The 13,944-nt window shown below is 40.7% G+C and overlaps 1 protein-coding gene across 1 annotated transcript in view; it reads right to left on the minus strand.

Annotated features, from left to right (window-relative positions):
* The window catches only part of tle2b (TLE family member 2, transcriptional corepressor b), a gene marked incomplete at both ends in the record, with an annotated part of 74,243 nt that overhangs the window by 36,952 nt on the left and 23,347 nt on the right, over window positions 1–13,944 (minus strand). The window contains one exon of the mRNA XM_083887843.1: window positions 9,862–9,906. Coding sequence (XP_083743969.1) covers window positions 9,862–9,906 — 45 coding nt within the window. The remainder of the gene's footprint in view (window positions 1–9,861; window positions 9,907–13,944) is intronic.

Consider the following 13,944-nt stretch of genomic DNA (forward strand, 5'->3'; position numbering starts at 1 on the left):
AGGGAGAGTGCAAAAACACACAAAGTGACCTCGCCGAAGCCTGTTCAAGTTGACCCACATACACAAGTGACTCCTAATCCATTCCTTTAAATGAAACAAGTTAAAATAAAAATCACACCAGGACTATGGAAGGAAATGATGGACAGACTGGTTGGTGGAAATGACAGAGAGAGAAAAAGATGACACACAGAGCGGATGAAGAGAGAGAGAGATTGAGAAAGAAAGAAAAAAGGGAGAGAAAAAGCCCAATCCTATTAAGAACCAAAGCAGTGAGTTCAGAAAATGAAGGCACTCTCTGCCTCTGCCGTATCTTTCTCTTTCTCGTTAGCTTTCTACCCTCTCCCAAATGAGATGGGGATTCAGGTCACAACATCTGCCAAATATACCAACATATGCACACACACACACACACACACACACACACACACACACACACACACACACACACACACACACACACACACACACACACACACACACACACACACACACACACACACACACACACACACACACACACACACACACACACACACACACACACACACACACACGTGCAAGAAGAGCACATGCATAAAAAGGCCCGAGACAGCTTGGGGCAATTAGGCAGAAAGATAAGCTCACACACACACACACACACACACACACACACACACACACACTGTGTTTTATGCAACGCAAACAGATAAATATGAGATCTCCCTCTCCTGCTCATACTGTGTCTTAATCTTCCTTCTCCGTTTTCTCGTTTTCACAGTTAATTTCTTCTTTCATTTTTTTGTCTCTCACTTTTCGCTTTATATTCATGTCAGTTTAAAGTTGGTTTCTTTTTCTTTTCTTTTCTTTTGTGCCGTGACTGCAAAGAAATGCCTACATTGTTTGCAATAAAATAGTGAAGAAAGAAAGACTTCTCTTTTGTGTCACACAAAAACACACACATGTAACTCCCTCACTGTCAGCTTCATGTGTGTGTGTGTGTGTGTAATGAAAGGAGGGAGCAGGAAGGAAGGACAGCCAGCTGCTTCATCTGTCCTCAGGAGTCCACAGGGGAAACAGTCTGGCTGCTGAGCATCCTGACTATCAAACACAGCTTCCTATAATTTCCTGCCTGGTCTATGAACCACAGTCAGCATTCTGATACAGTATATAACGGCTATATGTTGTATAGTAAGACTGGTCTTTGTGTGTATTGTGGCTCTAATATCTGACATGTTTACCTTGTGTTTCATTGCAAATTTGTTAAAAGCTGAACTCTCCACACATCCTTAATATCCAGACTATTGATTTCTGTCAGGTGTCGTCTTTAACCTAACCTTTGCAAGGTGAATGAAGAATGTTTCAGTAACAACCATGTCAACCAAGGATTATTCAAGTCCAATGTTCGTGTTTGGCTTTACAAAATAAGTAGCTGCACATTTTTCGATCTTTCATCTCAATCTGTTATTATACAAATTTCTTAAAATTAGTGAGCAGCAAGGGGTCTGCTTTCCATCTCAAGGACACGCTGACACATTGGCACCTCTCAGGTATGGGATGTTATCTCTCAGCTCCTTTCAGTCAGTGTTAAGAAGAATATTTTTTAAAAAGATTAGATACAGGAATCTCACTTCTGAGCTGTTCATACGTCTGAACAAATAACTCACATTCTAGTCTGAAACGGTTAAGTCATAACGTAAGATATTTTTCATTTCAAAGACTGAATATTTAATTCACTGTTTATGCTCAGAATTATTTTACGAATGACGTAAAGAGGCAGAAACAAATGGAACGTGAAACAAAGATAACACATGACAGAGAGGTTTCCATGTCTTTAACTAGCATTCTCATTACAGAACTCTATATCAGTGATATATGAGCTAAATTCAACTGCACAGCTTCTTCATGGTGCAGTTTGGTTCAGTATGTATATTTCAGTTGTTAAAAGTTGTGAACGAAACCAAAATCACTGATCTGTTTGAACCCAATTGTTGGCATCGTTCTGTGCGTGTATAACACAGTGATCCGGCACCTAAATGGTGAAGACCAGTGTTTCTGAATCCACTGCCCTGTATGTTTCAGATGTTTCCCTGCTCCAACACACCTGATTCAAATAGTCAGCTCATCAACGAGCTCTGCAAACAAAGCCTGGTAACAAGACATTTATTTGAATCAGCTGTGTTGGAGCAGGGAAACTTGCTAAAAACGTGCAGGGCAGTGGGTTCACGAGGACCAGGATTCAGAAACACTGAGGTGGACAAACTTCAGTCAGTTGATCAGAGAACATGAAATGCTGGATGTCTTCTCTTGTTGCTCTTAGTTTTCTATGTCACTTTCTTCACTGAAGAAGACTTTATTGGTGGGTTACACTAACACACACTATCACGATGTTATGCTCTTTATGGAGCTTTCGCCATCCGGCCTTCACACCCACCCCCATTGTGGAAATGTAAGCCCGTTCAGGGTTTATCAGGACAACCTGAACTGCAGTGGTGTCACTTGGTGGAAACAGCCTTATTTTCTTGTATCCTGCAGTTTCTTAAAATCGAGAATGTCTCCTACACAATGTTTAACCTTATGTAAAAGCACGTCGTCTTGTACAAAAGCATTTCCAGTGATTAGCCAAGCATGCAGGATTACTACAGACACCCTGCGACCTGAAATAAATCTAAAATAAATCAGTATGACACCTAAAAGCACTAATCGTTGTGCAAAATCAACAAAACAGGGCTCCTCTAAATGTGATTCAAAGGCAGGATGTTCCTGTTTCCAGTGATAAGCTTGTGTAATTACTGCTGAGGAGGAGTGTAATTGTATGATGCTACATGCATTTTTCATGCATCGCTGCTTCCTTTTTTTTAAAGGTGAAATGAAGACACAGATGTGTATGTAGTGTTTAACTGCAGCAGTGGACACGGTGTGAAGACATACAGCCATCTGACCCGTTCTGTGACGCACTGTCAGGTCCCTCTCTTTGAGAAACACTTACATAGGCAGTTATTGAAATGCTGCCACAGTCGATTCCTTGCTGGGCCCCAAGGGTTTATACTCGGGACAGCATCCCAGCACAGAAAATAATGGACCCGACTGCTGAACACAACCATTAACTCTAAAACTGTGACCATGGAAAGGAAGGCATATTACTTCCAAAAATAAAAACTTCACCGCAAGAAAGCAACTCCAAGGTCATTTTGGTTTGCTGGGCCAGCAAGTAAAATAACATGCATCATACCTGTATATTCAAACCATGTAGTCAAACTCTGCATAACATTATTCAGTGTCACTGTAAAAGCTGCAGTCCTTGTGGAAAGCAGTATTTATGTTCTTCTTCCAGCTGAAATCATCAGCTGCCATTATGAAGTTATGTACAGTATGTGTTCATTTTGTAATAAAAATAGAGGCCTGCTGTATAGTCCTACTTATAACATGTAATATATCTGCATTGAAATATCTAAAAACAAGACTTTATGTTTGGAATTTTTGTTGAGTAGAGCACTTACATGAGCCAACACATCTTTAAATCCATAAAAATCTCTATTTCTATTCAGGGCAATAGCCATTTGATTTATTTTTATTTTTGCCTATTAATGTCATTTTCTGTTTTACTATCACCTGCTATATGTTTCTGGGCAAACCTCTCATCAAACTTCAGCATAAAGAAAAGGATATATTTCCAATCCAACCCAACTTTATTTCTATAGCACATTTAAAAACAACCAAGTTGACCAAAGTGCTGTACATGGCATGAATACATGAAACAGGACAGGATATTAAAGAATGTAGCTAAACAGTAAAAAACTAAACAATAAAATAATAAAAACTGAATGTGGGACCAATAAAACACAGAAGAGATAGTTGGTTCTACGGCCATAAACAGTTCCCATGATGCCACGCTGCTTCCTTATTGTTTTGATTGCGAGATCCCAGCGGAGTTTGTAATTATCGATTCATTAGGTCGCAGCTTGGTGATGTCATGTGGTCTTATGTGGTACCGTTAATAAGAAGGGCTCCGACTGTCCTCAGGTCCTTTTAAGTCGAGTTTTCAATGCGACACCATAATGTTTAGCTGCTGTTTATCACGGCCGTGTGGGTCCTTTCACTCACAGTGAGCAGCTGTGAGCTCTGTGCTCTGCTAAACAGGCCTTTGAAGTTGAACTGCAGATGTAAGGAAAATCATATCTCATTCACTTCCTGCCTTTCAAATGTTATTTTTTATATATTTTTTTCCCCCAGGCTGCTCTCTGGTCACAAGGTTTTTTTTGCCACTGCTTCCAACAAAGCTACTATTCACCTCCCACCGCCGTCCTGTTATCCTTTCTACAAGTATAAGCTGTCAATACACGGCCGCTTCAGTCTATTCACCACGCCACAGTGCAGACAGATCATCGCCTCCCTCAACCAACCACAACATATGTCTGCATTACAATGTCACTGATATATACATGCTGTGCCTCTGCACACAGTCGGGGGATAAAGGCCATAACTATTCCAACCCCAGACGTGCTATAGAAATGAATACAGAACAGCCACAGAGAGAAATGTAAAGTCCTTCCTTCGCTGCTCCTGGGGATACAGCTATATATGATATTATAAGATAATGGAAAAGAACCCAGTGAGATAATGTGGAACGTGCATGCATGTGCATGCGTGTCCATGTATCTATGCAGCCTAGAGTGGGGAAGATGTCTCTTTTGTTCCTGTTTTCATATAGTTCAGATAGAGACGTAGATGGAGAGAGGAAGAAAGAGACATAGGAAGGAAGTAGGGCTGCACACTGTTTGATATTGTATATATCGGTTTGTATATTAATTTAATCTGATTTTAATCTAATACTAAAACCCTAATTACTCTATGAGCTTGTTTATTTATCGAAAGTGATAGCGTGCTATCATGTTCAGTGACGTCACGTGTCGCATGATTCCCTCGGCGTGCAGCCCTACAGGGGAAGCCAGGGAGATCAAGAAGTTAAAGACAGAGAGTCACTATGAGACTCACGGGGAGAAGGAGAGAGGAGATGAAAAGAAACTGCTCGGAGGAAGGGTAGAAAGACACAAGATGACTGTTACAGCTCAATTAATGCTGGGACATGAGACGGCCCTGCCACTAATAACTAGCAGTGATCTCGACAGGATGTTAGGAGGGAGTTTTTTTTTGTTTGGGGGGGAGATGGGGGGGAGATGAAGGAAGAGGAGAGGAAATAAGAGCAGATACTGTTAAATCTATTCATGATTCATTATTTCTGACTGCAACTCAAAGCTCCCCTCCCTCCCTTGATGCCCTCCTCCTCCTCCACCACTCTCTCCCTCTTTTGCAAGCTGCCCACTCTCTCCATTTTTCCCTTTCCCTTCCATTGCTTTTTCTCTTGGCTCCTGTTTTCATCGCCATCCCCCCCCCCTCATCTGTTCTCTGAGGTCTTTATCCGTCTCTCTTCTAATGCTCCATCCTTCCTGTTTACCCTCTTTCATCCGTTCAATTAATCTCCCTCCCCTCTTTTCCTCTCATCCCAGCGCTCACACTTTTCCAATCTCTCTCAACCATCACTTTGTTTTTTACACGCAGTCTCTCATCCTCAGTCGTCCTTTTTTTAAATTCCTTTTTTCAAACCATCTCACTTACTTTGTTTCAGGCCGTCCTCCATTGTAACATCCCTTTATTTTCTACAACCTCTCTTTTTATGTTTTCTCCTTGTTCATTCTTTTTTACTATCCTCATTGATGCCAGTTTTTTTTTTCCATTTTATACTCCAATCACATGATCTCTTTCTTCTTATTATTCTTTCTGACAATTTCTGCTTTTCCATTTCCTTTTCTCCATCTGTGATACTGTAAGTCCTCTTTCACTACCACCATATGTCTCTCTCACATATTCCCATACCACCTCTTCTTTCATCCCTATTTTGATTTTAGTTTTCCCAAGCTCCTTCTCTCCCCGATACTCAAACATTTTCCCACCTTTCCTCTTTCTCATATCCCCCCTGCTCGCTCTTCTCAGACTCATTCACTGGCTCCTGACACCAGACTTATCTTATTCTTTTTCTACCCTCTCATTCGCTTGACTGTACCTCTTTGGTCTCCTGTCATATTCACCACCTCCTTTCTTCTCTTCTTATTTTCCACACTTTCCCCTCCTTGGCTTCTCTCTCTCTCTCACCCCTCCTCCTCCTCCCATCTCTCAGAGCTGGAGCCAGCACCCCAGTCCATTTCTTCTTTTTTTGGCGACAAGAGCTGACAGTCCAGTTCTACTAGTCTTTGCTGCCAGATATCTTCCTCCCTCTCTCTTCCTCGTTTTTCTTCATGTCTCCTTTTTTTCTCTCTATCTCTATCCTCATTCTTTGTCTTCACAACTGGGTGAAAGTTTATTTTCTAAGAATGAAAATACAACTTGATTTGGCCTAACTGAATTAAAAAAAAGCTGTAGTAGCACATTACAACAGAGTAAACTGCCCTGTATTAATACCAAAAATTACACCTTTAAAGGGGGCCATATTACACAAAAGCAACTTTTTAATAATTTAAATCCTTATATTTGGGACTCTGGAGGTCCTATCAGTCGGCAAAGTGTGAAAAAAGATGACTCACTCATGTCTTTGTGGTCCTCCTCAGTCTAAGTACAGTAGATAAAACAATGCAATGTTGACTTCCGCTCTCATTGGGACGTTACAATGCACTAAATTCCTGGAATTGTTGTCTTGCGGAGTTACGCTTTGTCCGTAAAACATGCGCGAGAGTGCTGGCGAGGGCAACGGTATCCGGAAACCGGAAGTCTGCAGAGTCAGCGAAAAGTTCTATTCTTGGCTCCACAGTGCAGCACAGAGTTCTACACAAACTTCCAGCCTCAGAGGATTTATCTGTCCAGTGGATACATGTTATATATGACAGCAATGTGCCTGCTAGAGCCTGCAAAATTATCACTTTTCCAAATTCTAACTGATGTTAGCTCCCAGTAGCCTCTGTGGCTGATGTCATTTCCTGTCCCTTAAGTTCAATTTTACTTTTTTTTTTAAGGTGGACCTAAAGAGATACTACTAAACAGAACGTTCTGAACAGGGCTGTTTTGGCAGGGTGATTGAACTGCTGTGGTGCTTAATCCTTATGGTATTTTGACCAAAGCTCATTAGGACGCCAGTGATCTGGTTTAACTTGGAGAAATAGGGTATAATATGTCCCCTTTAAATACTGTGGTACTAGTCTTTCTCATTCTGTCTGTCTGTCTCACTTTCTAAATACGGTTCTGTTAGTAATGTCTGTTGTGGCATTGGGAGAACACACCATAAAATCACATCTGTGATTTTATGGTGTGTTTGTTTAATGCATTTTTTTGCAGTGCAACAATTCCAACATAAATTCCCTTTGGGGTTTCCTGCCTTCCAAAGCAGTTCACATCTTGTGCACAGCTGAATTTGGACTGAGAGCAGAGAGAGAGAGGACAATCTTACGTAATTTCACTTTCAAACGTAACATTTGGAATCCAATTTTAGAGAGAAAAATTGAACACCAAGGCAGAGCTTTGAAAACATTCTCCAGACAGACCTGGATATTTGTTCTCTTTGCATTAAACGCTGACTAACATCAAGATGCCAACGCTTCTCAGGCAATTTCATTTATCACTACTGCTGCATATCTCTGTGACTGTGTGTGTCAAGCAGAGTGTAACAAACCAACGACAATGCACCGGACAACACAAGAAAATGAAACTTTCAAAGATGCTCCAACCAGTAATTGGACAATTTAATTGGACAACTTCTTCCAGGAGTGAGTACGTATACACTGCTCTCTGTATTTGGACAGAGTCCCACTGTGTGATGTTTCTGTGCTATAATTACCTTGACAGCTTAATGACACAATGATTATGAGGTTAAAGTGCAGAGTAAAGAGGCTTTCATTGGTAGGCGTTTTTAGAGATTGTTTCAAACAATGCGCTGCTTTCTTATTGTCTATCTCGTGCATGATGGGAGCTCATTGTATATCGTGAAATATAAAAATCCCCTCCTGTCATCTGTGACAGAGTCAGAGTCAGCTACAGAGATTATGTCAGCATTCCAGATCTATAGATAGGAGGGAAGTCACCTTAAAGGAAGATACCATTGTATTGTCTGTTGATCTGATGGGCGACTGTTTTCCTGTCTACAGTTTGCCTTGCAGAACATGTTCACGTGATGTGATTTCATATGGTCAACTGAGCCACTCAGTATCTTTATGTAATTACAGTGCAAGTCCAACTTAAGCCGGTCTTTTTAAAAGACTGAATTTGTACTAAATCGAATTTCTCAAAGCCAAACTAAAACACCCAGCAGCTAAAAGTAGAATTACCATCACACGTATGCATTCAATTGGACCCAGTCTGTCCTTGGTAATCTGTTCAACATTTTTCCAACCGCTGCATTAGGCAGACGCACTTCATTTAATAACACAAGACAGTGAGTGCCAGCGCAAGAACAGAGATGGGACTATGACATCATAATTTCCCTAAAGTAGCATATTTGTTGTCTACTCTAGGCGTTGTTTTCAAAAAATACAATTTCAGGTCTACAAAACGCTGTTTCTGTGTGAGCAAAATGCCAATATGATAAATAAAAAGAAAGAAAAACGATGCGTATTCACCATGTGGACGGCCCGTAATTCCCCACTAATGGTTGTATACTGGGACAGCAGTCGTTTTAACCGTGCATGAAAACATACTGACAGATGCAATATACGCTGTGAACACAGTGTCCAGCATTACAGACTCTCAATAATGGGTGATTCGTAATAACCCATGCTCCCTTCAGCTCCTTCAGCTCCTAATAGCCCTCACTTTGTTCACGATTATAACAAGAAATTCTGCACAAATGAAAAATTAGCCATCAGGGGTGAGAAACAGGAGGTCAAGTTTTATGTTATTTTGAAAAAGCTCGATTTTAATGTTATCACGTTGCAAATAGAACGGAGTGAACACAGCGTACTGCTTCCTGTTCAGCAGTCATTTTCTTTATGAGCCTAAACAGCGTCGTAATCACCAGTCAGTCCCTCCTGAATTCACAGCTAATTACAGACAACAAGGGGATCACATGACACGAGACAACAACAACCTCAGCAGCAAATTATTATTCTGTTCATGGCAGCTCACCTGTAAGCAAAACAACACAGCCCCTCCACAAAAGGTGTCACTGTCTCTGACAAATCATAACAAAGACATTGCTGATACACGCCATATACAAAACCTGTCTTAAAAAAACTAACCACTCCTGTTATATCTGGCAAAATATTTATCAATTTGATGCTAAAATCTTAACCAGCCACTTCAATCGCATTATTATTGGTTTCATTCTTACACCAGTAATTGTTTTCCTCTCTGTTGGCAGATAATGTTTGTATTGCTTAACAATAAGAGAAGATACTCACTCAGGCATATTTGATCAATATGAATATATCAGCGCACAAACCCATGACATGATTTCCATGCTACAGTACTTGTGTTTATGTTCCATTCACAGGTATACAGAGTTAAACTGCAGCACTGGGCAATGAACCTCACTGAAAGTAATAAAACCAGCCATCTATTGCCGAGTGTTGAAACCACTTGTAACACTTCCCGGGTTCTCATCATCTCAACATACATTTAAAGCTGAAAGTGATCCTGCTTTATCCTATCAATATAGAGTATATTACGAAAAATACACATGTATACACGCGACATAAAATAGGACAGCAACAGGAGATACAGTGCACAGTGTATATCCACCCACACATAATGACACACTGGCAAACAAGGTTTGTGTGGAGTAAATAACAAATTTAACCTCCTCTCCTCCAACTCAATAAATGCAACATTTACACAATCTCCACCTAAACAGTACAAACCTTCATTCTACAATGAGAAAGAAACATTCACAGCTTCGGCTCTTACCTGCTTGTGCATCTCAATGTTGAGCCCGTAGGACATTTCGTAGTACTGTGGAGACAAACACAGACGACAGAGACACATGGCACACATTAAAGTCAGTCCAACACAACATCTCTGCTGCTCAGTGTTGCTACATATGCTGCTGAAAGAAACACCAGTGACAGTGTGTGTGTGTGTGTGTGTGTGTGTAATGCAACAAGTGTCTATGGATAATATATAATGAGTTATGTGTGATCGGCATGTGTTTGTGTGCATGTGTGTTTTGCAGTATTATGTTCCTGTAACCACCTACAGAGTGACCATCATAATGACCCCGACTGTGAATGTTTGCTGATAACGCTGTGTATCTGTAGTTAAAAGTGTGGGTCTTTACAATGCATGTGTTGAATACTGTATAAGGCTAACAATCACAGGGATATTTTGAAGGACAGCGACACGGTAATGCACATAGCATTGCAACCGGAATGCAAAAACAAAAAGACCTGATCACATATAATCACATGGAAGTAATAGGGCTTATGTTATGAGTCAGTGTGAATCTATAAAAGTGCAACAACATGCATGTGTATTAGAAGAAAAAGAAGAAAAAAACACATAAGTTTGAAAAAGTCACTTTAGCTCCATACAGCTGTCTGCCAAAATATATAGACAACCATTTACGGATAAAAGAGAAATTAATTAGACCCAGTATTGTACCAGAGCTCCTGTAATAGTTGAAACAATAACTCATTGAATCAATTAGGCCAATACAATTCCATACGCTCTGACTGTCAGTGCCATGCACAAGTAATATAAATTAGCATATGTAAAGTATTGCTTCAAATGCTTGCTCTGCATTTGAAGCAATGAAGTTATATAGCTTTTGGTCCTCGCGTTCCCCCAAATATTTGCACTAAAGAATTTCCCAATTTCCCAACAAAATGTCATCACTTGCTATGATGTATTTGTTATTTGATCCTCACAAATCTACACGTACAAGAACACTCCCACACACACACATACAGACTCACACATTATTGTACAGCCTTTTTAACGGGGACACTCGGACATAATGCATTCCTTAACCCCTTACCCTAACCTTAGCCATCATAACTTAATACCTAAGCCTTACACTTAACCTAACACTAACTCAATATCACTTCTAATTAATTGACCCTTAAACTAACCCTAAAAAAGCCCAATAAAGTTATGAGGAGCAGCCAAAATGTCCTCATAAAAGATAGGTTTTTTGGCCAGATGTGCACACACACACAAAAAACACACAGACACAAGCAACTGGTATGTTTTGGAAATAAGTAAGTCAATATATAAGACATTTTGGTCACTAAATCCTGTAAACTAGACAAGAAAACGAGAAATAACAAAATGAAGAATAAATACATGAAGAGGAAAAGACTCATTGACAGGATCGGCCGTGAATGTAAAGCATAGATATTGACGGTGAGAGTGATATTGATCACATACAGTACAGTATGTTCTAGTGGAGGACATCATTTAACATCTCTATAATCATTTATTAATAGTGTGACTAACATGCCAGGAGACCCTGAACTGAAAATGTGGGTTTCCTACATGTTCCTCCGTGTGTGTGTGTGTGTGTGTGTGTGTGTGACAGTGAGGATCCTTCACGGTGACAAAGGCAGCCTCTGCCGCCAGATGAGCAACGCTCTGAATGATGAAAGTGAGACACAACTCTCTGGCTTCGTCGCTGTAGTCTCTTGCTCATTTTCACCCAATCACTCTCTCCTCCCTCTCCATTTATTCCCCTCCTCTTTCAGCGTGTCCCTCTCCCTCCTGTCGATCTTTCAGAGGCTGTCAGCCAGTCTTTTCTCTCTGCCCTCCTTCTCTCTAGTTAATCCCGCTCTCCTTTTCCCCCCCACTATCACGCGTTCTTTCCCTCTCCATTGCAGTCCATCTCCTCTAGACCATTTCCTGTCCCCTTTTACTCACTTGCTATCTTTGTCTTGATCCATGTATGAAGCCATTTATCTAATTCTAATTCAGTTGACTGCGTGGACATTATTAGGTGCAGAGCTGTCAAATCATGCCGACGCCCGTCTGAAATATAGGTGCGATCGTTTAGAATAAAGAAAAAGAAAATCAGTTTTCATATCTTTATAGTGCAGATAAGAAATGAAATAGACAATAAAACAGAGAAAACAACAAAGGTGGAAGATTTCCCTGTAGTTTCATGTGCGGGTTTTACTGGCTGCAAAATTGTAACATTTTTGCCGTCAAACTAATTCATGTTGGTGTTGTTTCCCTTGTGTTTATGTTTGAGAAAGTGTCAAACTGTTGGTACGTTGAGTTTTAACCCATTGACGCCGGGATCGCAGCTGCGTTATTCTACCTTTGATTCATTTCTTCTCACAAACATGGAGGACTTTGACAGTGAAGAGATTTCTGAAGGCAGTGATTTTGAGGAGTTTCTCGTCTTCGATGACGTCATTGCTGATGACTTTGAACGTGTTGAATCAATCGACCCGGGATTTATGGTTAAGACATAATTATGTTTGAAGACGACGAGGTCGGCGATAACGACGATGAGTTTGAAGGTTTTGAAAGTGACGGAAGACGGAGAATTACCACCGTAATCGACGACGGTGTTCAACCACACACGAGGGGTAAGCACTATCACTGTCACATGTGAAGCAGACTGTTACAGTCATTACATGTTGTTCTTGTTCTTCACAGTCCATCAGGACTAAATCGAGGCACTGACACAAGTTGACATTACTTTATTTTCTTACTGTTTTTTAATTGAATATAGTTATTCACTTTACTTTTACATTTTTCTGTGACGGTGTATCTAAATAAATTTTCCAGGAAAGCCACAGGTGTACGCTCTCAAATACTTTTTGAATTGTGTTCTTATATCTGCTACAGAGGCTGAGAAATCAGTCATTTAGTAGGTATTGAACCTCAGGTTTTATATGTCCTTTCTGAAATCACCCATAGGCCTTAATGGGTTAATTAAGAAAACTGAACATTTAACCAAACCGAACTTGTTCCACGACTACCATCCAACTCAAACGTTTATATTAAACACGTTCTATCCCTCCGTTTCTTCATTGTCACTGTAGCACATTCTCCTTTGACTCTCCTGTCAACACCTTTTCCTTTGTTGCCAGTGCTTTCACCTTCCTTTCCATGTTCCCTCCTCTAACCTCCATATTACTTCACCCCCCCCCCCCCCCCTCTTTACTCTTTCTCCCGACAGTCATTTCAATCATCCCTCTCCTCTATGTTCTCTCTCTATTTCATGCTCTCTCATTTTATACTTGGCTGATTCACTTTGTAAATGTGTTCTCTCTCGTCCTTGTCAAGTACTATATCTATATTTTCTCCCGTCTTTTCTCCCACGGTCAACCTCCATGTGTTTGCTTTATTCTCATTTTCTATCTTTTTTTCCCCTCTTAGACAAGAAATGTTTACATGGACACAACAACATACAGGAAGTTTGGAAAATCTCATGTAGGAATCCTCACATACTACACACACACACGCACACCTGGAAACACACACATACAGTAACATGATTAAGCCACAGTTGTGTTCCCATATCTGCCTCTGCGACACTCCTCTCAACATCAAAGACATGTGACATCTCTCTTTGTTCTCCATCTTTTTCTCCCCGTGTCTCCGTCACTCATCAGCCCCTCTCTTCCCCTCTCTTTCATTACACCTCTCCTCAGCCCTCCCGTCCTTTCTTTTACTCAAATCCCATCTCTCATTAATTCTCCCTCCATCTCTTGCATCAGCCTCTCCATCTCTCTGTCATTACTTTCTCTTATTCACTCGCTCCTCTTTCATTCCCTCCCCTCCAACATCCTCTTTTCATTTAGTGTCTTGCTTTGGGCCACAACAGAAGCAGCTATAGATGCTTAAAAAACGGGGGCTCCAGCATTTAAATACAACCTCCCATGAACAAAGCTCACTTCAGTAGCTCCCCCACTATGGACCAAAATGAAGCAGCTGACTGCGTTTAACCAGCATGACAGGAATTTAATAAAAGTATGACGGGAACACTGCTCTGTAAGGCCGGAGGGGAAAAAAACAGGTCTGGATTGGCGACAGTAAAAGTAA

The sequence above is a fragment of the Microchirus variegatus genome (genome assembly GCF_963457635.1).
Source record: "Microchirus variegatus genome assembly, chromosome: 4".
NCBI classification, from domain to species: Eukaryota; Metazoa; Chordata; class Actinopteri; order Pleuronectiformes; family Soleidae; genus Microchirus; species Microchirus variegatus.